Genomic DNA, 24,099 nt, shown 5'->3' with positions numbered 1-24,099 from the left:
CACCCATTGAGCACAGTAAGTGAGCAATCACTTTGCATTATAACACTTCAGTAAGAAATGGCATAAATCTTTGGGATCTTTACATTTCTTTTGTCTTTTTTCAGTGTGGGTTCCCCCATTATTTGCCTGACAATGTGCCTACTTGTTAGGCAGACCAAAGTTGTGGTTGAGAAGGAAAGTTTTTTCACCTTAGAAATATTGCTAAGCTAGTAAACATGTTATCTATATCTGATGCAGAGAAGCTCATTCATGCTGACCCAGGAGCAGAAGGACCACCGTGTCTGATCGTTTACTTGCGATAAATCTTTGGTGTATGACCTTGAGATGAAGCAACGCTCTTCAGTGGAAAGATAATCTTCACCATTTGAAAAACACGAGGCAGGTCCGCAGCTCTATCATGCCCCAGAAGCTACTGTGCATGCAGTACAGCTTCAGAAGTACTTGTTGGGTCTCAGATAAATGCAGAGCAAATGGGGAAATAAAAATTTTCCAAAGATTTTATGCCTTTTAGTTTACATACTTGTCCTGTTGCACAGTTGGAAAATTTACAGGTACTTGGGGCAAAATTGTCACTTCAGCTTGACGGCAGCTCTATTCCCAGTGTCATGATTTAAGTGTCATTTGAAAAGTCCTATATTTTAGAGCTGATCTGTTGATGTTGCATTAGATTGGAAGCAAAAACACACTTTTGTTGAATGCAGTGTTTAAAGCGTTTTGATTTGTCACTGCGTGTGCTCATTGTCTGAATTCTAAATCTGCATTTGCAAGTTCTTATCATAAGATTTTCTCTTTTGCTGCAAAAATGCGTCGCTCTCATTAGACATGTCAGAATTTTTTTTCTTCAGCTTTTTTTTGCAGATATTAGAAAAATTTGTTTATAAATTCTAATCTGTAAAAATTATTTTTTTTTCTATAGCCAGTTTATGACTTGTTTATTCTACCTAGATTATAACACTAATGATCCCATTAAAATGATCACCAATTAGGGAGCGTGCTGTGCTGCAGGTAATACACTGTCAAGGGATTAATACTTCATACAAGCTATTTTAAAACTTGAACTTAAAAAAAAATTACAAAAAGTTGTCCTTGTCCTTTTTGAACTATGCTAGAATAGTTTTCTAGAATTCCCTACCCCACCATCTGCTGTTAAAAAAAAGGCTAACTATTCTGTCTTATGGAGAAGTCTCAAACAGATGTTTTAATGAAAAAATAGCAAAACATCCAAACCAATAGACATGTAGAATAGAAATAAAATCAGAATAGAAAATACAGAGCAAACAGGCTTGGTACTGACATTTTTAACTAGCTAAGCGTCTCTGTGTACGGAAGTGCATTGTATTCACAAAGAAAAAATAATTCACAGAAAGGATCTCGTAATTATGACTTATCTCATCATTATGACTTCTTCTTTTTCTTTCGGCTGCTCCCATAAGGGGTCGCCACAGCGGATCATCCGTCTTCATACCACCCTGTCCTCTACATCTGCCTCTTTCACACCAACTACCTGCATGTCTTCCCTCACCACATCCATGAAACTCCTCCTTGGTCTTCCTCTTTTCCTCCTTCCTGGTGGCTCCATCTTCAGCATTCTCCTACCAATATAACTCATGTCCCTCCTCTGCACATGACCAAACCATCTCAATCTTGCCTCCCTCACCTTGTCACCAAAAGATCCTACATGCGCTGTCCCTCTAATAAACTAATTTCTAATCCTGTCCATCCTCTTCACTCCCAACGAAAACCTTAACATCTTCAGCTCTGCTACCTCCAGCTCCGCCTCCTGCCTTTTACTCAATGCCACTGTCTCTAATCCATACAACATCGCAGGTCTCACTATATAGTTATAGTCCTATAAACTTTCCCTTTCATTCTTGCAGATACCCTACTATCACAAATCAATCCTGTCACTCTTCTCCACCCACTCCACCCTGCCTGCACTCTTTTCTTTACTTCCCTAACACACTCTCCATTACTTTGCACTGTTGACCCCAGGTACCTGAACTCCACCACCTTCTCCACCTCTGAAACCATACTGCTCCTCACAAATGGTCACCTCTTCTCTCAGCCTGGCTTCCACTACTCTTTCCCATAACTTCATGGTGTGACTGATCAACTTAGTAACTGCAGGTCTGCACATCTCCCTTATGCTTAAAGATCGGTACCAGCACACTCCTTCTCCATTCCTCAGGCATCCTCTCCCCTTCCAGAATCTTGTTAACCAATCTGGTTAAAAACTCCACTGCCATCTCTCCTAAACATCTCCATGCTTCTACCGGTATGTCATCTGGTCCAACCGACTTTCCACTCTTCATCCTCTTAAACACTGCTCTCACTTCCTCTCTACTAATCAATTCAATTCAATTCAATTCATTTTTATTTGTATAGCGCTTTTAACAATGAACATTGTCTCAAAGCAGCTTTACACAGATAATGCGGTGATTAAAAATGAATATGTTCTTTATGAGTAAGTTTGTCCCTGATGAGCAAGCCGGTGGCGACTGGCGATTTCACACGCAATCATCTGTCTTCAGTCCCAATCATCCTCTTAATAACATCAATATGATGTCACAGCTGTAGAAACCATCATTATTATACAGCATATAATACATGCAGTATAACAGAGCGCATACAGATGCTTGTGCATTTTCCCTGCATTACAGTTTTCCTGGTGTTTTCACATTAATCAAATTGTGTGTTTTTGTACAGATTCTACAAAGAAAATGCAAAAGTATAAATGGCTCATGAAAAAGCTTAACAACTGTTGTGAACTGTTTGGGTGGACCTTTATATAATGTCCTTTATACTGAAAAAACTTTCAAAAAAACGTGTTAACACGTTAACCCAAATTCATTTTAACAGCACTAATTTTAGTGGATAAAGTGGATAATCCTATCCACTTCCTGCTTCATTAACTCCACATCATCCAACCTTCTCTCTCTCTTATTTTCCTCGTTCATCAGCTGCTCAAAATACTCCCTCCATCATCTTAACACACTCTCCTCACTAGTCGACACATTTCTATCTCCATCCATTATTGCTCTTACTTGCAACACATCCTTCCAAGCTCGGTCCCTCTGCCTGGCCAATCGGTACAAATCCTTTTCTCCTTCCTTAGTGTTTAACCTCTCGTACAGCTCCTCATATGCCTTTTCCTTGGCTTTCGCCACTCAAATTTGCCCCCCATTGTGCTCGACATAAAAAAATCGGCATAACCGATTAAAAATGCTAAGACAAAGCGAGAATTTGGCGGTTTCACTTCAAAAACGTCGACTTAATAAAGTTGGCGAGTTAACCAAGGTCGAGATAAGTGGGTTCGACTGTATTTATATTCTTAATAAAAATGAAGAAATGCGTGCTGCATTAATTGCTCATAAATAAAATTAGTGCTGTTAAAATGAATTTGGGTTAACGTGTTAACACGTTTTTTTGAAAGTTTTTTCAGTATAAAGGACATTATATAAAGGTCCACCCAAACAGTTCACAACAGTTGTTAAGCTTTTTCATGAGCCATTTATACTTTTGCATTTTCTTTGTAGAATCTGTACAAAAACACACAATTTGATTAATGTGAAAACACCAGGAAAACTGTAATGCAGGGAAAATGCACAAGAATCTGTATGCGCTCTGTTATACTGCATGTATTATATGCTGTATAATAATGATGGTTTCTACAGCTGTGACATCATATTGATGTTATTAAGAGGATGATTGGGACTGAAGACAGATGATTGTGTGTGAAATGCACGACCCGCCACTGTAAAGAGACAATCAATAACACTGTGCAGATCTATTATGTATTTTATTTATTTATGTACAAAAAAAAAAAATCAAAAAATCTATTAAACATTATTTAATGTGATAATTTTTTTTGTCTTTCTGTGAGAACAAAGAAGGCTGATCTGCTTCAGGCACTTGGGGACGGCTGGAGGAACGGGCTTTGTGAGGTCTTTCTTCCATGATTCTAAAGCGTTCAGAGCGACTTTGGGGTTGCTGGGTGGGAGATCATGAATAGCATAAACCACTGCGAGCTGCACCTCCCACGGCAAATCTGCACACAAAATCCATCATAAAATTAAGACTTGCTGAAGCACTTTTCTGTTGATAGAGAACTAAAAATCAAAGAATAAAGATAAAGATTGATAAAGGACTTGTTTAATTGATCCTTTAGTGATACCTTTTTGTCCCCTGAACTCACTTATGCTTTTCACCAGATCCTCCACTGATGCTGCCACGTTCTCCTTAAGGCCATTTTGGCCAAGTCGCCCTGTTTGAGATGGACAAAGAACGTGAGTGAAAAACAGAAGAATCCAGAAATAATGTGAGATAGTGCTCTAAAACAGGATTTACAGGAAACTTACCAAGTAGCCTGAATATTGCTGCTACAGAGACGTTTCTGAACTGTGTTTCCTCTGTTTGTGTTTGTTTCAGCCAAGTGTTCAAGATGAGCCACACACTTTTTCTGATAAATAAAAAATTTGACATATTAAGTGTTTTTGTGGCACTAATAGTATACCATCAATTGTAAGTTTATGCAACAAGAATGGAAAATGTGCAGTATTTGGGACAAACACTGTCTCATATGAGTCTCACATTTGCCAGTTTGCAATCTATTAAATGTTCAAAAAACTAGAAAGATGAGAATTAAACACGTTGAAACAGTTTCACATTCAGTACCGTATAACATGGGAGACGGTCCAAATCCAGCCCAGTTGTGCACAGAGAAGGTCCAGGCTGAATACGTAGTCCCAGGCAGCAGGACAGAGATCATCACCATACCAACTGCTCTTCTGGAAAGTCAGACTTTTGTCTTTCAGAAGAGCCTTCAGTGTGCTGGTGATGGCTCTGTAGGTGTCTCCAGGAGGCTCCTGGCAGAAAAGACATCATTTATTTAAAACCCACACTAATACTCACACTAATAAAAAAAGACTAAAATAGTTATGTCCTGTAACACTTTCAGCTTGAATTCTTTAAGAAAAAAATTCTATATTTATTGATTTAATTTAACATGAATTTATAATGAATTTGCTCCATAGATGACGTGGACATTGGAAATGAAAATTAGATTAAGATAGCAGTGAAACACATGAAAAGTCCAGTTGAAAAATAATGTTTAATGACTGTTCTGATGACTGTTGTGATCAGAATCAGCTACTTACCGTATTCCAGTGCAGAAACTTGCTGAGCAAATAATACATCTTTCCGTATGCCTTCATTTTGCACACGATGTGAATGGCTCTGCATAAAGGGCTGTTACAAGAGAAAACACTTGGCCATGCTGTCACCATGACCATTATCAGTTTTGGGGCTTGAGAAAAGTCTGCAAAGGAAACAAAATGATACCACAGATTTAAAATACACTGTATAGGAAGAAATACAAAACCAAAAACAGATCACAAGTGGTTTCTTTAAATCACTTTTTTTTTTGTAAATATATAATGAAATGTCAATATAATCTCACCTTCTTTGAGAAATCTGTAGGCGAGGGCATGTGCTTTATGAGAGTCTCCTCTCTTTTGACACAAACCCACATAAACCCTACAGAGAGACTGCAGGAGTTCATGTCCCATAGACTCTTTCTCCCCCTTGATCTTCTCCAAAACCGCTTTCAGAAATGACTCTGCCAACGACTAAATGAGACGGAAGAAAAAAAAATCAACCAACATCCAACTAAATCAAACATGTATTCAAGTCATGTATTTATAACAAATATTAGGGAGTTAAGACTTGACTGTAGATTAGGTTTAGGAAAACTACTATACTTTGCATAAACCAAAACCTGGAGTAAACATTTTTACATGATAAATCATATTTATTGTTTAATTTCAGAACATCAGGACCAGTGAATTATGGATTGACTTTTAAAATGAGAAAAGAATAATTTTTGTGCATTCAGCTAAAGAATTGAATGCACACTAAATAAAACAGAAGATAATAACTGACCTCGTTCACACAAAACTTGGAAATGACAGATTTTTCTTCATCTGTCAGTGAAGGAAGTTCACATTTCCCTTTAAGTAGTGCATCAATGCAGTTTGGAGATAAAAGATCATCACAGGAATCCTGCAGTGTTTTTTAATGCACTACTGATGAGGAATTGTTTTGTGTGTTTAGCATTAAGTCAAGGCTTTTTTAGCAGCACTGGGTGGTGGCATGTCTGATGCAGCTCTCTTTCTTCTAATATGAACAAAATGTCATCAAATCACATGACACAGACAATTCTACAGTATAGATAATACATTGGGAATATGATATTACAGGAAAATAATTAGTATAAATAAAGTAAAAACAGTATCAGAAACTTACTTGTTTGTGTTGGTGTCCTGCATCTTCAAAATGTTTGTATATAAAGTATATTTTTATGAAATATTTTAAAAAGTATCCACAAGCAGTCTTAAATGTCCTGTCGCCAGAAAAAGAGATTGTTTGTGTACTGGTTTCCATGGAAACAGGGCGTGGTTTTGTGACGAGTACTTCATTTTTGGTCTCTATTGATTGGTGCGTAGTGGAAAATTGATGCACCAATCAGGGACGCGGACGCTACCAGAGAGGCGGGGCTTCTAGGATCAACGGGTCTTTGCTGTAAAAGTGATGGGAAGATCGGATCATTTTAGTGACTCGGTTTTTTAAATCTCATTCATGAAAATTAGCGAATCTTTTGAGTCATTTAGTTCATCCACATAACCTACGGAGATTTTGCTATGCTTTGCTCACGCGCGTCCAGTAGAAAATGAACGAATCACTCTTTGAGACGAATCGTTCTTCTGAGTCACATTAAAGACTCGTTCAGAATCAAGGACTCGTTCATAATCGACTCATCACCACTCTGCATCATCAGTAATGAGCTCCGGGAGAAACTCCGTGTTCCAGGTGGAGGATGAAGACCCTCTGCCGGGATGGAGCGACTGTCAGACCCCTGTAACGGTGACTTTCTAGTCTTTATGGGTTTTATTCTCTTTGCAACACCGAGTCCCACACTTTGAGAACCACTGAGCTAGGCTAACTAGCCGGCTAACAAATCTTAGCTTCAATAGGTTTCATCCTCATCCTCAGGTTAAATATTCTACATTTAGTGAGTTATAAATAAATTATAAATATCTTAATAAAGAATAATAGAATGTATTCGTCTTTGGGTCAATTTGTATCAAATATTCTAAGAAACTAGTTAACACAACAACAGCGCTAGCAAACCCGGCTAGCATGAGGCTAATGAAGAAACAAGCATTGAAAACAAGCATTTGAACGTAGTAAAGACGCAGTAAATCACGTTTGAGAACAGATAAGTTACTGTTGTAGACTGTCCCGAAGTTACAAACAAACAGTTTACACAATAACACTTCATTAAACTACACTATTTTCACATGATGATAACAGCATTCACTAACAACCAATTTCATTATCGATTCGATTAGTTGTTGCAGCTCTAATAATAAATAATAAACGAAGAGAATAAAAACCCATAAGTTTGGAAACTCACTTTTCCAGCAGTCGTACAGTTGCTCTATTAAACATTTTTCTACTAGTGAACATCAGGTAGCTGCTTAGTGTGTAAGTAGTAGTAGAATATAGTAGACCCTTTAGACCAGGGGGTCCAAACTTTTTTTTTTTATCTACTAAAGTCCTGTATTAGATCTGTTTAATATGAATTGTGTGTTGACACGACGTCTCTCCTGAAGGTTGTCGGTTACAAGACGGAGACAAAAGAGTTTGAATGCGTCCAATTTAAATCTCAAGAGGCGGCAAATTTGGCAAAAGAGAATCTTGACGGCAAACTTTTTAACAGCTATAAAGTGTAATCTATTAATATAAAGTGTGGGTTTGGTCATATGAGGGGATTTCAGTCAGCATTAGGGGGTAATTTTGCTGGTGTCGGCATAAAGACTAACAGCAGTGTGTAAGAGCTGTGTCTCTGTTGTGTTACAGCTCTATCAACACTTTAATCTTATAAGGAGCGCGAGACTGAGAGGAACCACCACATCCAGAGTCCACCCACATCCAGCTCAAGTTCCAGCTGTGGAGGAGAAACCAGCTGCAGCTCAAGTTCCAGCTGTGGAGGAGAAACCAGCACAAGTTTAAAATTCAGTTAAGGTCCTTCAGCATCTGTTAATGAATTCCAGATCTACAAGGACACAACATTAACCACCACACACACACACACACACACACACACACACACACACACACACACACACACACACACAACAATAACTATATTCAGTAGTTATATTTGGGGCTGCAGATATCGATTATTTTAGTAATCGAGTTTTCTACTCATTAGTAATCGAGTAAACGGATAAGAAGCATTTTTTCTTTATTAATGAGCGACACTAAATATACAAGAGAAAATAAGACGGATCTTTTAAAATGAACAATTAATTTGTTTCCTTTTTAGAAAAATTTATTTTTATTGCTGAAAATGCAGTCTGTGAAAACTAAACCCATTTAGATCATTTAAGTGCATATTATTTGCAAAATATATAAATTAAAAATCATAAATAAACTCTGACTTTATTTCTCGTAAACATCCAACATTTCTGGTGCCTCCACCGGTAACCATGTTGTGGGTCTGAAGTTTGAAGCTGTTGGTGTGTGAACGAGGCTCTCCAGGGTTCAGAGGCTCAGTTTAATACCATGTGATTTTATTGGAATTGCGAGAAATTCCGTCGGAATTGCGAGAAAAAAAACATGGAATTGGGCAAACTTTTTTTTTTTATGTGGCAAAAACTGACTGTTTTCTCCTCTTTTATACATTTTTTCCTCCTTTTTTTTACTTTTCCTCCTTTTACTTCTTATCATCATCTCACCATCTGTTTCACAATTTTTCACCCTTTTCACTTCTGTGTCTCCAGAATGGTTTTTTTTTTTTTTTTTTTTTTTTTTTTTTTTTTTTTTTTTTTAACGCAATCTTTGAGTGGAACCTGGTGTGCACACATTTTCAGCTTTGTTTTGAGTGTAGCAGATTTGGTGGTGTCTTCACAATGAACACATTATCATCATCTCAGTACGTCACTGCAATAGCTGTCCTCATCCCACCATGGGCCACGAACCCATGACCCTGAAATTAAGAGTCACATGTCACATGGGCCTCATGCAAAACACACGTCGGCTACTGACTGCTGGTTTAGAGCCAAACGTAGTTTATCCAAACCACCAAAGGAGATGTTGATGAAAGATCTCTGTTGTGCAGTTGGTTAGCGTGTTCTGCTGTTAGCCAGAATGTTGCTCCTGTTAAAAAGCTCAGGGCTTAAAAAGGACAGGAACTGCTGCTGTGATGGGCGAGATATTAAGTCAAGTCAAGTTTATTTCTATAGCGCTTTTCACAACAGACATTGTCTCAAAGCAGCTTTACAGAAAATTAACAGTCAAGGTGAATGGTGTGTATTTATCCCTGATGAGCAGCCATGGTGACTGTGGCAAGAAAAAACTCCCTTAGATGTAATGACATCAAGAGTTTGATCATAAATCTTTCAACAATACAGAACACTGGAGAGTGAGAACTAACATGAGTACTGGAGTATAAGATTATAAATAATGTTCTTTCTACAGTCTTTATGGTTATAAAACATATATATATATATATATATATATATATATATATAAACCTTGAGAGGAACCAGACTCAAGAGGGAACCCATCCTCATCTGGGTTGCACCGAATGTCCCTTTGTAGCAGATATACAATGTTGTGGGGTGCAGTGATGATGATCAGAAGTGAAAAGTAGTCCTGAGTCAGTGTAGGAGACTGTTGACATTAACTACAGCCCAATCCATCCTCAAAGCTCCCGTTCTTACTCCAAGATTTAATGGAACCACCCAAGGCATTGATGAGACCCATAATCTGCCCATAATCTTCATGAGGTGGGAGGTGACTGGAGCTGGCCAAACCTCAGGATGCCTCGGGATGGGGAGAGAAAGAGAAGCAGTGGAAAGGAATAAGCGTAGCTGCAGTTCATGATATTAACAGCACAAGTTGAAAATGTGCATGTGATCAGATGTTCTGGAGCACACGCTTATGATGTGAGACGTATGTTATGTGTAGGCTTTGCTAAAAATATACGTTTTTAATCTACACTTAAACTGGGAGAGTGTGTCTGAGCCTCGAACAGTCATGAAGAATATTCCAGAGTTTAGGAGCTAAATGTGAGAATGATCTACCACCTTTAGTGGACTTTGCTATTCTAGGAACTACTAGAAGCCCAGAGTTTTGAGATCTCAGGGAGCGTGACGGATTGTAGCGTGTTAAAAGACTGGAGAGATACATGGGAGCCAAACCATTTAATGCTTTATAAGTGAGTAGCAGTAGTTTGTAGTCTATTCGAAACTTAACAGGAAGCTAATGTAGGGACGATAAGATTGGGGTTATATGATCATATTTTCTTGACCTTGTAAGAACTCTTGCTGCCGCATTCTGAACTAACTGAAGCTTGTTTATTAATGATGCATCTACCTAGTAATGCATTACAATAGTCTATGCTGGAGGTCATAAACGCATGGACGAGCTTCTCTGCATCAGCTATAGATAACATATTCCTTAGCTTAGAAATATTTCTAAGGTGAAAGAAGGCTGTTTTTGCAACTTGATTGATATGATTATTAAAGATAAGTTGCTGTCTAAAATAACTCCCAGGTCTTTTACCGTTGAACTAGTAGTTACAGAACAACCGTCTAAATGCAGGTTGAGATGCTGGAGCTTCTGTATACTGGTTTTTGGGCCGATGAGCAAAATCTCCGTCTTATCAGAATTTAATAGTAGAAAGTTATGGGTCTTCCAATCTCTTATTTCTTTAACACACTCAGTTATCCGAGCTAATTTATCTATATCGCTTGGTTTTGATGAGATATATAGCTGGGTATCATCAGCATAACAATGGAAGCTAATTCCATGCCTTCTAATAATATATCCTAAGGGAAGCATGTATATTGTGAAAAGCAGGGGTCCTAGAACTGAACCTTGTGGCACGCCATAATTTACTAGCATTAGCCTGGATAGCTCTCCATTTAAGTCTACGAAATGGTAACGCGATATCAGACAGGTAGGATTTAAACCAGCTTAATGCCTGTCCCTGAATGCCGTAATGTAATTCTGTAAGCAGCATGAGATCAGAAAGATGAGACGAGGTGACACACTTACACACCGCTACAGTACAGTGTCCCATTAACATGCAGGAAACGTTTCATTTCGAATGAAGACAGTTATTTTCATTCACTGATTCATTCACGATGAAAGAAGAAAGACTTGGAAGCCTGAACTTTCTTCTGTCCAGGAAATCACTCACACTCGACCTCATTACATTTATTTGTACTTCTTTTCAGGTCCAGCCGCATGCAGCAGGTACATACTTGGACCGTCCTACAGAAGAACACACGGCGCTTTTAACAATGAACATTGTCTCAAAGCAGCTTTACACAGATAATGTGGTGATTAAAAGTGAATATGTTCCTTATAAGTAAGTTTGTCCCTGATGAGCGAGCCGGTGGCGACTGTGGCAAGGAAAAACTCCCCGAGATGGCATAATTAAGAAACCTTGAGAGGAACCAGACTCAAGAGGGAACCCATCCTCATCTGGGTTTCACCAAATGTCCATTTATAGCAGATATACGATGTTGCGGGGTGCAGTGATGATGACCAGTTTGCGGGGTGCAGTGATGATGATCAGTTTGTGGGGTGCAGTGATGATCAGAAAACCGAAAAGGTAGTCCTGAGTCGATGTAGCAGACTGTTGACATTAACTACAGTCCAATCCATCCTCAAAGCTCCCGTTCTTCCCGACTGATGAATCCTAAAACTAGTTATGACCTTCATCTGATGCTGCAAGCTCACACAGAGCCCAAAAGGGGGGATGTTTGAAAATGTGATTGGGTCAGCCCCTTTAATATCTGTGTAATTTTTTTAAGGACTATACAATGAAAGGTCCATTTCTGCTCACTGCAACATTTCTGGAAATATTATCGCTCATTTATTCTTAGTTTTTTTAGTCAAATTTATCAGCTTTTTCCTGCAAGTACATGAATTTTATGTTAATGATCAGGATTAGACAATAAATGAGGAACACATCGCTTTTCTCCTCTTCACTCTGGTACTGATGGTCCTGATCACCTTTCCACCTGTTTGAGGCTTTTATGGGTGATTTGTTTCATAATAATAATATTAATTATAATAATAAAGGTCGTACAGTTGCTCCATCCTGGCAGAGGGTCTTCATCAACAATAAATATAAACATGTGCAATGATTAATGATTAAAATAAAAAATAAAGTAGAATCATTATACACACACACACACACACACACACACACACACACACACACACACACACACACACACACACACACACACACAGACACACAGACACACAGACACACACACAGAGTGGAACCCGGTTATGTCGATGTCCTAGGGGGGTGCCAAAAAGCATCGAGATAACCGATGATTGAGATAAACGAAAAATCAAAATGGCGGCAATATATTAACGTGCTTGAAATTTTTTTATGTACGTGATGTGCGTTAATAAATGAGAATGTGCATGCACGTGTTTTTGTAGGTTTTTTTTACACAACAGCGTTGCTGCGATTTGTTTGATGAAGGCATGCTATTAAAATACATACAGTACATGTTTGTTAACTGTCAGGAATCCACCTGCCACGCCCCCTTCGGCCCTTTCTTGGCCGCTTTCTCTGAAGCTCCCGGCTTCAATCGCACATATGGTGCTTGTTTATCACTCATCACCAGCTTCTATCTAAACTTCCACACTCTCACTGTCCGTTATTGGTGGTATATGTTGGTTCACGGCGGTCGTTGTTATCGCTCATGCGTATCCCGGTACGTGCCTTCCCATCGGCACTTCTACCCAGTGTGGCTTTCGGCTCCCGTTCATCGCATAACATTTAACAACAAAAGGCATATGTGCACTAACTAACAACAGAGATTCACCAGTATACAATACAACACCTGTAGCAGCTGTAAGGCTTGATTTTTCCGCCACTTTCGCGAGTTCTTCTGCGGCTGCACAGCCCTGATCGAGAAAACTGACGTTAAATGGCAATTTTTTTCCCCCTTGTTTTCGAGATATTAGGGTTCAGCGACATAAAAAAGTCGACATAACCGAAAAAAAATGCTTAGAAAAGCGAGAATTTGGCGGTTCCACTTCAAAAACGTCGACTTAATAGGGTTGTCGAGGTAACCGAGGGCGAGATAACCTGGTTCCACTGTATGTGTGTGTATATATATATATATATATATATATATATATATATATATATATATATATATATATAGTGTGTATGTATGTATGTATGTATGTATATTTTATATATATATATATATATATATATATATATATATATATATATATATATATATATATATATATAAATAAAATATTTATAAACGGTAAAATGATATCAAGTTTCTGAGTGGCAGATGAAGGACAAAGATATCTAAATTGTGAATGTAGCACACTTTTATCAGGAACATTTAAAGTTATGGAGGGCATTTCAGCTGTGAGTTCTAAATTCTGTGCGGAAGGCTAACAGGTTAAATAGCAAACCAAACTCATTGAAATAAGCAGAAAATACTTTTAAAACAGCTGCAGGAAATATTTACCAACTGGTTAAAAATCTATGTGATTCTATATGTGTGCGTGTGGGAGAGGGCTGATTGATGAATGGGATAGTTGACCACGCCCATTATGCATATAAGTTGGCCGAAACACGCGGGGGGGTGGGATGCTTATAGCGCCAACCAATCATCTGTGAAAGGGGGCTGGACTTGTACAGAGATCTAGTAGTTGTTGAGCTGTGATTGAGTTCATCTCTTGTCCGGCCTGCACATAGCATAATGGTTATGTATCTGGTTGCAGCGCTCATTGCGGGACAAAGTCGCGGTTCGATTCCCGCGATGGCGTTTCATGCTAATGAGATGTTAGCTGGAACCAGGCAGGCTGTTGTTTTGGGTTTATGTTTTGTTTTGTTTTTTCACCCAGAATTATTTATTTGTGTATTCTCTTTTAGGTATTAATGTATTTAAAATATAAACAATTAAAAAAGAGACAGACTTTTTTTTTTCTGTTAAGTTTAAATATCATTGAATTTTTTATTTTTATTTTTTGTAGCTTTGGGCACTTTTAACCAGACAGGTTACATAGGATGTATTTTATTAATGTATTTCAGATGTAATATATTTATAAAATATGATTTATTTATTTGTGTATATCTTGTTTTCATTTATTTAAGATGTAAACAACACTGACAGAAAATGCTTTTAACTCCCAAGTCTTTTACTGTTGAACTAGTAATTACAGTACATTTTTCTTAATGCAGGATCTGTCTGTCTGTCTGTCTGTCTGTCTGTCTGTCTGTCTGTCTGTCTGTCTGTCTGTGATAAAAGTCAGTGTAGCAGACTGCTGACATTAACTACAGTCCAAATCCGTCTTCAAAGCTCCTGTTACTCCGTCATTTCATGGATCTCCAGGCTGTTGTTGTGAAACCATCCCCAGCTGCACAGTTTGTCCTTTCAGTCGAAGAGAACCCCATCCAGAGGCAAATTGCGCAGATCCGATTCGAATGGATGGATGGGAATATATGCATTCAAGAAAAAGAAAACATTTTCTAGAAAGCAGGAGGCAAGAATTTAAGGTGGAGGGGCATCTTCTACTTCTACAGCTGCAATTATTTATTTGTTTTTGTAATACATTTAGAAAAGTGTCAACCATATTCAGGTAAATGTCATGCGGTATGTGATTATAAATCTACTTTTTTTTTCTTTTTATTCTTTAGTTCAACATATAAAACACTAATATATTATAGGGTTGTTTATCTGTTCTTATAGCTTCATTGTCAGTGATATTGTTGATCCATTTCTGATGGTTCTTTGTGTCCTTCAGCCTGCTGTCCTTCATCTTGCAGTTTGATCTCAATCATGACTCCTTTCTGTGTAACAGAATGCTGATGAACAGAGAAGCTTCATGTGTGTACATCTACATGTAGAGGAATGTATCTACCTTGATGTTATCTCTTCTCTGCATCTCCTCTCCTTCTGGTTCTGCTGGAGAATCTGCCTCAGAGCAGTTTCCATATCTGTAGGCTAAAGAGAACAGCAATAAGCTTCATTCCACACACTGACTCTGTGGAAGTGTAGGAGTGTGTGTATCTTTTTCTCTTTGCATGGTGGATGTGTGTGTGTTCTTCTGTAGGACGGTCCAAGTATGTACCTGCTGCATGCGGCTGGACCTGAAAAGAAGTACAGATAAATGTAATGAGGTCGATGTGAGTGATTTCATGGATAGAAGAAAGTTCAGGCTTCCAAGTTTTTCTTCTTTTATCGTGAATGAATCAGTGAATGAACTATTGAAACGTTTCCTGCATGTTAATGGGACACTGTACTGTAGCGGTGTGTAAGTGTGTGTCACCTCGTCTCATCTCTCTGATCCCATCCTGATAATGCTGTTCGATTTGTTGCAACTGCCTCAGATACTCTTACACACACACACACACACACACACACACTTCTGCAAGGATGAACCCTGTTGAGGTGCAACGACTCTCTCATTGAGGCATCTGCACCATTCAGCATCTGCTGTACTTGGCCTCAGACCCTGCATTTAAATCAAGTAAAGTAAGATTTTACATTAAAAACAAATGTTTTCATATTTTCAGACCTTTCAGTTAAAAAGATTCAGACCTTTTCCATGATTTAAGGAAGATTCTGGTCTCCTAATATACGTGTGGGTTTAAATCCCACTTCTGAAGTGACAAAAATATATTTTATTTGATCGATTTAATGTCCAAATATTCACATTTGTATCTGTAATATTAACTGGATGTGGGCATGATCTCAACTGTAAACCCCTAAAAAATAAAACAGTTTTAAAATAAATGTGAAGAAATTAGCAATAAATGATGTTTGTGATCTGGCACACTTAATATTCTTCATATCTACAGTGGGGGAAATACTAATTCAATCCCCTGCTCATTTTGTAAATTTACCCCATCACAAAGAAATGAACAGTCTAGAATTTATTATGACTCAACTTGTATGCTTAAATATTCTGATTTCTTTGTATGAATTCAATATTTGGTTTGATGGCTACATCTGGTGGACATTTTGTGTCAATAGCCCACTTAGAAATCCCCTTACTGATAAAAATGCTGATGTGTGAAATACTTATTGTCCCCGCTGTATATATTTGTATATATTTATATATATATACACACACAGTGTTGTGCTCGTTACTAAAAAATAGTAACTCAATTCAATTCAATTCATTTTTATTTGTATAGCGCTTTTAACAATGAACATTGTCTCAAAGCAGCTTTACACAGATAATGCGGTGATTAAAAATGAATATGTTCTTTATGAGTAAGTTTGTCCCTGATGAGCAAGCCGGTGGCGACTGGCGACTGTGGCAAGGAAAAACTCCCCGAGATGGCATAAGGAAGAAACCTTGAGAGGAACCAGACTCAAGAGGGAACCCATCCTCATCTGGGTTACACCGAATGTCCATTAGTTGCAACAACTAGTTACAGTTACTCGTTACTTCATTCAAAAATTAACTCAATTACTTTGTTGATTACTTCCACCAAAAAGTAGTGTGTTACTGTTAAAAGTAACTTTTTAGTTACTTTTTTTAAAGAACCTTCTTTAATGTTCCCATTAATGCCCTTTTATGTGTTATGGTCTATACAAACACAAAACTGACTTAAACACAGTAATTTTTAAACACTATTTTATTAAAGTCAGAGCAGCACAAACTGAATATATCACAAGGATTTCTGAAATAAATAACAAAACAAGCTAAATAATATATTCACAATCAAAAACTAAAGTGGCTTCTGCTGTTGTGTTGAGCTCTTAAACATGTTCCTTTCACAGCTTAAGTATAAAAACTATCAACAATGTAGAACAGAACACCGGGTTAGCTTCTAGCTTCAACGAGGCATGGAGTTTCTGGAGGAGCTTCGACAGATTGGAGTTGCTGTTTATCGCAGTAGATATGACCTTCGAATCAGAGAGACACAACTTACATTTAAATAAAAAGTTTTTGTCTTCAACTAAAGTGAAATAATGAGCTTATTTCCACTTTGAGAAACTCGTCTTGCTCTCGCCTCGACTTGACATAACTGCCGCGCAGACCGGAATAAACGGAGACACGCCCACAGTGTGTCGTCTTCGTGTTTACAGTGGTTTATCCTACAATGCGTCTCTGCTGTAAACAGGTTAGACTGTAGTCTACACTTTAGCCGAAATTAATTCATTTTATAAAAGTAACGCACAAACGCACCATACGGTAACGGAGTTACTTTATTTAAAAAGTGATGCGTTACAGTATTAGTTACTGTCAAAAGTAACTGCGTTACAGTAACACGTTACTGCCCAACACTGCTCGTGCCATTGGCTGAGTGCTTTCATGGAACGGTGGAACAGACTACGTGCCGGCGAGCTCAGTTGCTAGAGCACGAGACTCTTAATCTCAGGGTTGTGGGTTCGAGCCCCATGTTGGATGTGGACACCTTTGGCATGGTCGCGCCGAGACGACAAAGTTTTGTGTTCGTTGTTGACGCCTCTGAATCTGTTCAGCTTTGGTTAATCTGCTGGTAATCGCTGAGTCTCGGCCGGTGGTCACGTGACAGCACACGCTAAAAACCTCTCCTTTGTCAAACAGGGTGACGAGCCCTCAGTTAAAATATCAAAATAACCCCTTTGAATTTACGTCCAACACCTTCACCACACGGCCATCGCAGCAGCAGATCTCTGCCCCATTTAAGCCCTGAACATAACTACAACAATGAACTTAACAGAAGAAGCAACAGCAACTGCACTATAGACACTCTGGAGTTGACACATGGTAAGAAGTCTTCAATGCTGCACACAGAAACCTTGTTAGATTTCAAAACCAACACCTTCACCACTTGGGCATTACATTAAGTCTCATTGAAAAGTCATCATGTTAGATTTCTTGCCTCACCTGAATACCGCACGTCCTAAATATTTTGAATGAATGTTCTGAATGTCCTACATAACATGTCTGATCTTAACCGAGTGACAGAAAAAAGAAACAAATTCACCTTATCAGCTAATTAGCTTTCAGCAGTTCTTAAAACTAGGCACTGACACTGACTTCAATGAAAAGTAATTGTGCTGCTGTCATCAAATTCATAATTCTGGAATTGCATTTTGTAAAAGACACTCTGGAACAGAGATTCAAAACTGTGCATGCTGTGAATATTGTTTGTTTTCCAACTTGCACATGTTTCCTCAAAAGTATAAAATGCTGAGTAGTTTAAAACCCAGTAATTTTACACCTCTTTTTCTTCTTCTTTTTCATCTTCTTTTCTGTGTCTTTGATCTATGAGTCTGTCATGGGGAAGGAATAGAGGACACATTGCCACCTAATGGACACTTGTGTAATTAACCCGTTTATAAAAATACATTTCTGTAGTAAATCTGTCTGAAATGTGCAACACCCCAGAGCTCTGCAACATGTTGTTCTATAGACACCGTATTGTTCCTGTTGTCGTGTAGTTCCTTGTGTATTATGTAAGACTTTGTGGCAGCAACGTCCAAGAAGTTTAAAAAGATCTTTCTGAACCTTTTGGATCTTGTAGAAAGCACAAGACGAATCATGTTTCCTAAAGAGGTAATGTGAGTTCTAATGTTCTTCCTCCTCGTCCCAGCAAAATATCTTTCACCTCAAGTGAACCAGATAATGTTTGTTCCAACGTTTCTTCTATGCATGAAACACTTCTGTACATTGTTCACTTCACACAGTAAAGACTTAACAATAAATCCCTATCACACATTGATAAAACGCTGTGAGCAGGATTCAAACCTGCGTGGAGAAACATCATTAGATTTCAAGTCCAACACCTTCACCACTCGGCATCACAGCAGTGATGAAGTTTGCTGATGTCTTGACTTGTCTACAATTTCCTGAGATTTAATGAAGAATTGAACAGTGTCTCTGGCAGACTTTGGCACTTTTCTCACCATTAAACAAAAGACAGTTTGAGTTCCATTGAGTTTTGCTTGCTCAGCACAACACAATTCTTTAAATACAAAAGAAGTGCAGATAATCCAGTTTCCAACATGCTGGTGCTTTCATGGAACAGGGCAGAACAGGCAGCGTTCCCGGCGAGTTCAGTCAGTAGAGCTGTAGTTCCACACAAAGGTTGTAATTATAAAAAACCTTACAGGAGAATGTGTGCCTGTAAGTAAACTCTGAGCATGTGTATACACATTCTGGAGACACAGAAGGTGAAAAGGGAAAATAGCGCCACAGATAGTGAGGTGATGAACTGAAGTCAGATTGTAAGGACGCTGCAGAATGAAAAAAATGGAGGAAAGAGGAGAAAACAGTGAAGGGTGAGGAAAAGATTAATTTACTAAAATACTCAGATAATAAAATAATCGATATAGTTATTGTTGTGTGTGTGTGTGTGTGTGTGTGTGTGTGTTGTTAATGTTGTGTCCTTGTAGATCTGGAATTCACTCACAGATGCTGAAGGACCTTAACTGAATTTTAAACTTGTGCTGGTTTCTCCTCCACAGCTGGAACTTGAGCTGCAGCTGGTTTCTCCTCCACAGCTGGAACTTAAACTGGATGTGGGTGGACTCTGGATGTGGTTGTTCCTCTCAGTCTCGTGCTCCTTATGAGATTAAAGTGTTGATGGAGCTGTAACACAACAGAGACACAGCTTTTACACACTGCTGTTAGTCTTTATGCTGACACCAGCAAAATTACCCCCTGATGCTGACTGAAATCCCCTCATATGACCAAACCCACCCTTTATATTAATAGATTACACTTTATAGCTGTTAAAAAGTTTGCCGTCAAGATTCTCTTTTGCCAAATTTGCCGCCTCTTGAGATTTAAATTGTGTTCAATTTCATTTCCAATGTCCACGTCATCTATGGAGCAAATTTAAATCTCACAATTTAAATTGTGTCAAGCCCCAAAACTGATAATGGTCATGGTGACAGCATGGCCAAGTGTTTTCTCTTGTAACAGCCCTTTATGCAGAGCCATTCACATCGTGTGCAAAATGAAGGCATACGGAAAGATGTATTATTTGCTCAGCAAGTTTCTGCACTGGGATACGGTAAGTAGCTGATTCTCATCACAACAGTCATCAGAACAGTCATTAAACATTATTTTTCAACTGGACTTTTCATGTGTTTTACTGCTATCTTAATCTAATTTTCATTTCCAATGTCCACGTCATCTATGGAGCAAATTCATTATAAATTCATGTGAATTAAATCAATAAATATATATATATAAAAAAAAAAAATTTTAAGAGGAGAAAAAAAAGTCTGACTTGTCTAATAAGAGCGCACACTGAAAAAAGACAAAAAAAATGTAAAGATCCCAAAGATTTATGGCATTTCTTACTGAAGTGTTATAATGCAAAGTGATTGCTCACTTACTGTGCTCAATGGGTGAAACAGTCCAAGCTAAGAAAACACCCGAATTATATACAAAGTAACAAATAAAAAATTGGACAACGAATGAAACAAACAGAGCAAAAAATATACAGGCAAACGCCCCTATTGGTGCGAGCCACCTGTGACACAACAGCGGCATACTGACTAACTAAACAAACTAACACTGTGAAGCTCTCCTTTATAGTCTAAGCCTCGCCCCCACGTGGATTAAACCAACCTGACTAATTAATGAGGTAAGTATAAGAGGTATGTACATATTTACAATAACACATACATATCTATATATAAACATAGCATTCACCCCCATAAATAGGTTTTTTATACTATAAAATAAACTAATGTACACAGAAGTAACAGGAAAACAAATTATGACAGTGCCTGTTCCACAGGTGTCGTGACATCAGTTCCTGTTTCCTGTTGTTGAACTGTTTGCCGGGAATTTAGTTTGTACCTGCGTTTAAAAAAAATTTGTAACAGTTCGTTTTCTCTCTCTTTCATCGCTTTAAAATATCAAAATATTGTTTTGATTTCCTGCATCCTTTACTTTCCATTGGCTCCGTCTCGTGTATTTTTGCTTTCGGAAGAGCGCTTTTTTCCCTGTTTGAGAATTTGAAAGCAGTGCGTGGAGGACATTCCCACCAGAACTACGAACACACACTACATTAACCACATTAAGGTACGTAATTTCTCTGCTATGGCGAACATCCAGTTCATTCAGTGTGTAAAGTGTGACATGTTTAGTCAGTCTCTCTCCGTTGTTAGCGATAATTTTATCTGTAAGAAGTGTAAGCTAGTTTGCTCTTTGACGGAGAAGATCTTAGCATTAGAGGAGTGCATCCAGAGTCTAGAGAGAAGTAGTGAGTGCGAGAGCAGTCCAGGTTCTGCAGGGGAAAGTCTGGATGCCCTAGGTGAAGTTAATATTCCCCCGACTCCGGCATTAGAGCCCTCGCAGCGGGGCGAATGGGTGACGACTCGGCGGCATACTCGCAAAGCCAAAGCTAATGCTAAGGCTCGCCCACGGGAGCACCATTCCTCTCCGCTTCACGTGTCCAACAGGTTTGCTCTCCTCAGTGAAGCACCCGCTGAGAAACCTGAAAGAGCTCTGGTTTTAGGAGACTCCATTCTGAGGCACGTGGAATTAGCTAGACCTTTAGGGGCACCAGCAGCACAGGTTATGTGTATACCAGGAGCCAGGGCGCCGGACATAGCAGGTCAGCTTAGATTCTTAGAAAAGCACAGGTTCTCTCACATAGGAGCTAATGATATATGCCTTCGACAGTCAGAGGTTACTAAGAGTAATATTATAGAGGTGTGTAAATTAGCAAAGGCAATGTCCGATGCAGTAACATGCTCTGGCCCCATCCCAATGCGACGTGGCGATGTAGCCTACAGCAGGTTATGGTCACTGAACTGCTGGATGTCCGAGTGGTGCTCCAAAAACAATGTGGGCTTCATTAATAATTGGAGCATTTTTGAGGGCAAGGCTGGCCTGTTAGGGCGGGACGGTGTCCATCCAACTCGGGAAGGTGCTGCTCTCATTTCTTGTAGTATAGGTCATAGTCTCAGAACAGCACTAGTTAACAAGTGACTGTCTAGAGCCAAGGCCAGGGAGCAGACAGACAGGCTAAACCGACCGTCTGCTAGCTGCACAGAGTCGTCACTCAGGATCCACCAAATTGAGACTGTGTCTGTCCCCCGAGCGAAACCAAAATATAGGAATTCTCAGAAAGTCTGTTTTAGTAACCTGATTAACATTAAATTAAATAGGACTGAACGCACAACCAGCACCTCTGATCTAAAGATAGGATTGCTAAATATTAGATCTCTCACGTCTAAAGCGCTTACTATAAACGAAATTATCACCGACCAGGAGTTTAAAATAATGTGTTTAACAGAAACATGGATTAAACCGAATGAATATTTAGCATTAAATGAAGCGAGTCCTCCTGGGTATAGCTACATTTACCAACCCCGTCTAAATGGCAGAGGAGGTGGAGTCGCAGCTATTTATAATAATAATCTAAGCATCACACAAAAGACTAAACACAAATGTAAAACATTTGAAGTTCTTAACACCAGCATAAAATATTCAGTGTCCGAAAGCAGGTCCAGTCAGTCAATTCCACTAATTATTATTTATAGACCCCTAGGGCCCTACTCTGATTTTCTCATAGAATTTGCAGATTTCATCACAAATTTAGCTACTTCTTTAGACAAAGCATTAATTGTTGGTGATTTTAACATTCATTTTGATAATCAGGAAGACTCCTTAAGAGCAGCTGTTGTGTCCATTCTAGATTCAGTTGGAATTAATCAGAATGTTATAGGACCCACTCATAGTGGTGGACTCACTCTCGATTTGTTGTTAACATTTGGATTAAAAATAAAAAACTTATTTGATATAAAAAAAAATAAAAAACTGTCATAATTCCACAGTCTAAAGCTATTTCAGACCATTATCTCATCTCTTTTAAAATCTGCCTCAGTCATTACATTACTACTTCACCACGTTATCGTGTTAAGCGTACTTTCACGTCAGTTACAGCAGCGCGTTTTATTAACAATCTTCCAGAAATTACGATATTAGATAGATCTCCGTCTGACCCTGCAGAGCTCGACTGGGCTACTGAATACCTAGAATCAACATTACGTTATACTCTAGATGATGTAGCTCCCCTTAAGACCAAAATGATCAGGGAGAAAAAATTAGCACAGTGGTATAATGATCATACACGCACCTTAAAACAGACCACTCGAAAATTAGAACGTAAATGGCGTCAAACAAAATGCTTCAAATAGCATGGAAGGAGAGCCTCCTAATTTATAGAAAATCTCTTAGTGCTGCTAGATCAGCATATTTCTCCACCCTCATAGAAAATAACAAGCATAATCCTAGATTTCTATTCAGCACGGTAGCAAAATTAACAGGGAATAAAAGCACTGCACTCACATGCACACCATCAATAGATAGTAATGATTTCATGAACTTTTTTAATAATAAAATTGAAAACATCAGGCAAAAAATCCAGACGGTTAATATAAATCCTAATTATTTTACAAGTAACCCTGTAGACAGCAGTGTAATTATAACAGACAATCAATTACAAAGTTTTACCCCTATTCACGAGAATGACTTAATTTCATTAATTTCCTCATCAAAATCATCAACCTGCATTCTCGATCCCTTGCCTACAAGTTTCTTTAAACAGATAATTCCAGAGGTAATTCAACCTGTTTTAAAAATAATAAACTCTTCTATTAGCACTGGTTTTGTACCAAAATCCTTCAAACTGGCAGTTATCCACCCCCTAATTAAGAAACCTGACCTTGACCCATGTCAGCTGTCCAACTACAGACCAATATCGAATCTCCCCTTCATATCCAAAATTTTAGAAAAGGTTGTAGCACAGCAGTTATGCTTACACCTACTTATGAATAACATTTTTGAAATGTATCAGTCAGGATTTCGGCCTCATCATAGCACAGAGACGGCGCTAGTTAAGGTGGTAAATGACCTGTTATTGGCCTCTGATCAGGGTTTTGTCTCCTTACTTGTTTTGCTCGACCTTAGTGCAGCTTTTGACACCATTGATCACACTATACTACTTGCTAGACTTGAGAACGTTGTTGGAATAAAGGGAACAGCTCTCTCTTGGCTCAG

At 38.5% G+C, this 24,099-nt stretch overlaps 2 protein-coding genes and 1 long non-coding RNA gene across 4 annotated transcripts in view; 1 reads left to right on the top strand and 2 right to left on the bottom strand.

The window, feature by feature from the left end:
* The window catches only part of LOC310731218 (uncharacterized protein), a 93,257-nt gene extending 80,419 nt beyond the window's left edge, over positions 1 to 12,838 (bottom strand). The window contains exon 1 of the mRNA XM_083550713.1: positions 12,753 to 12,838. The gene's annotated coding sequence lies outside the window, so the exon portion shown is untranslated. The remainder of the gene's footprint in view (positions 1 to 12,752) is intronic.
* LOC310731225 (little elongation complex subunit 1-like) lies at positions 3,783 to 7,926 on the bottom strand. Of its 2 annotated transcripts, XM_083550726.1 has the most exons (8): positions 6,304 to 7,926; positions 5,941 to 6,174; positions 5,459 to 5,627; positions 5,157 to 5,317; positions 4,675 to 4,865; positions 4,359 to 4,459; positions 4,175 to 4,264; positions 3,783 to 4,048 (listed from the first exon to the last, which is right to left on the bottom strand). In XM_083550726.1, the coding sequence occupies exons 3-8, from the start codon at positions 5,565 to 5,567 to the stop codon at positions 3,840 to 3,842; spliced, it is 861 nt and encodes a 286-aa protein (XP_083406852.1). In that variant the 5' UTR covers positions 5,568 to 5,627; positions 5,941 to 6,174; positions 6,304 to 7,926; the 3' UTR covers positions 3,783 to 3,839. The 2 variants fall into 2 exon arrangements, with proteins under 2 accessions (XP_083406852.1, XP_083406853.1); XM_083550727.1 differs by lacking the exons at positions 5,941 to 6,174; positions 6,304 to 7,926 and having other exon boundaries at positions 5,459 to 5,798.
* Positions 6,800 to 8,205, top strand: LOC310731253. The gene is made up of 2 exons (XR_014535129.1): positions 6,800 to 6,904; positions 7,921 to 8,205. It is a non-coding gene; the product is annotated as an uncharacterized lncRNA (long non-coding RNA).
* Positions 12,839 to 24,099: the final 11,261 nt, after the last annotated feature.

This window comes from Silurus aristotelis (assembly GCF_946808225.1).
Source record: "Silurus aristotelis genome assembly, chromosome: 9".
Taxonomy (NCBI): Eukaryota; Metazoa; Chordata; class Actinopteri; order Siluriformes; family Siluridae; genus Silurus; species Silurus aristotelis.
The sequence above is the reverse complement of the archived record's forward strand: the minus strand, read 5'-3'. Positions and strand labels throughout refer to the sequence as shown.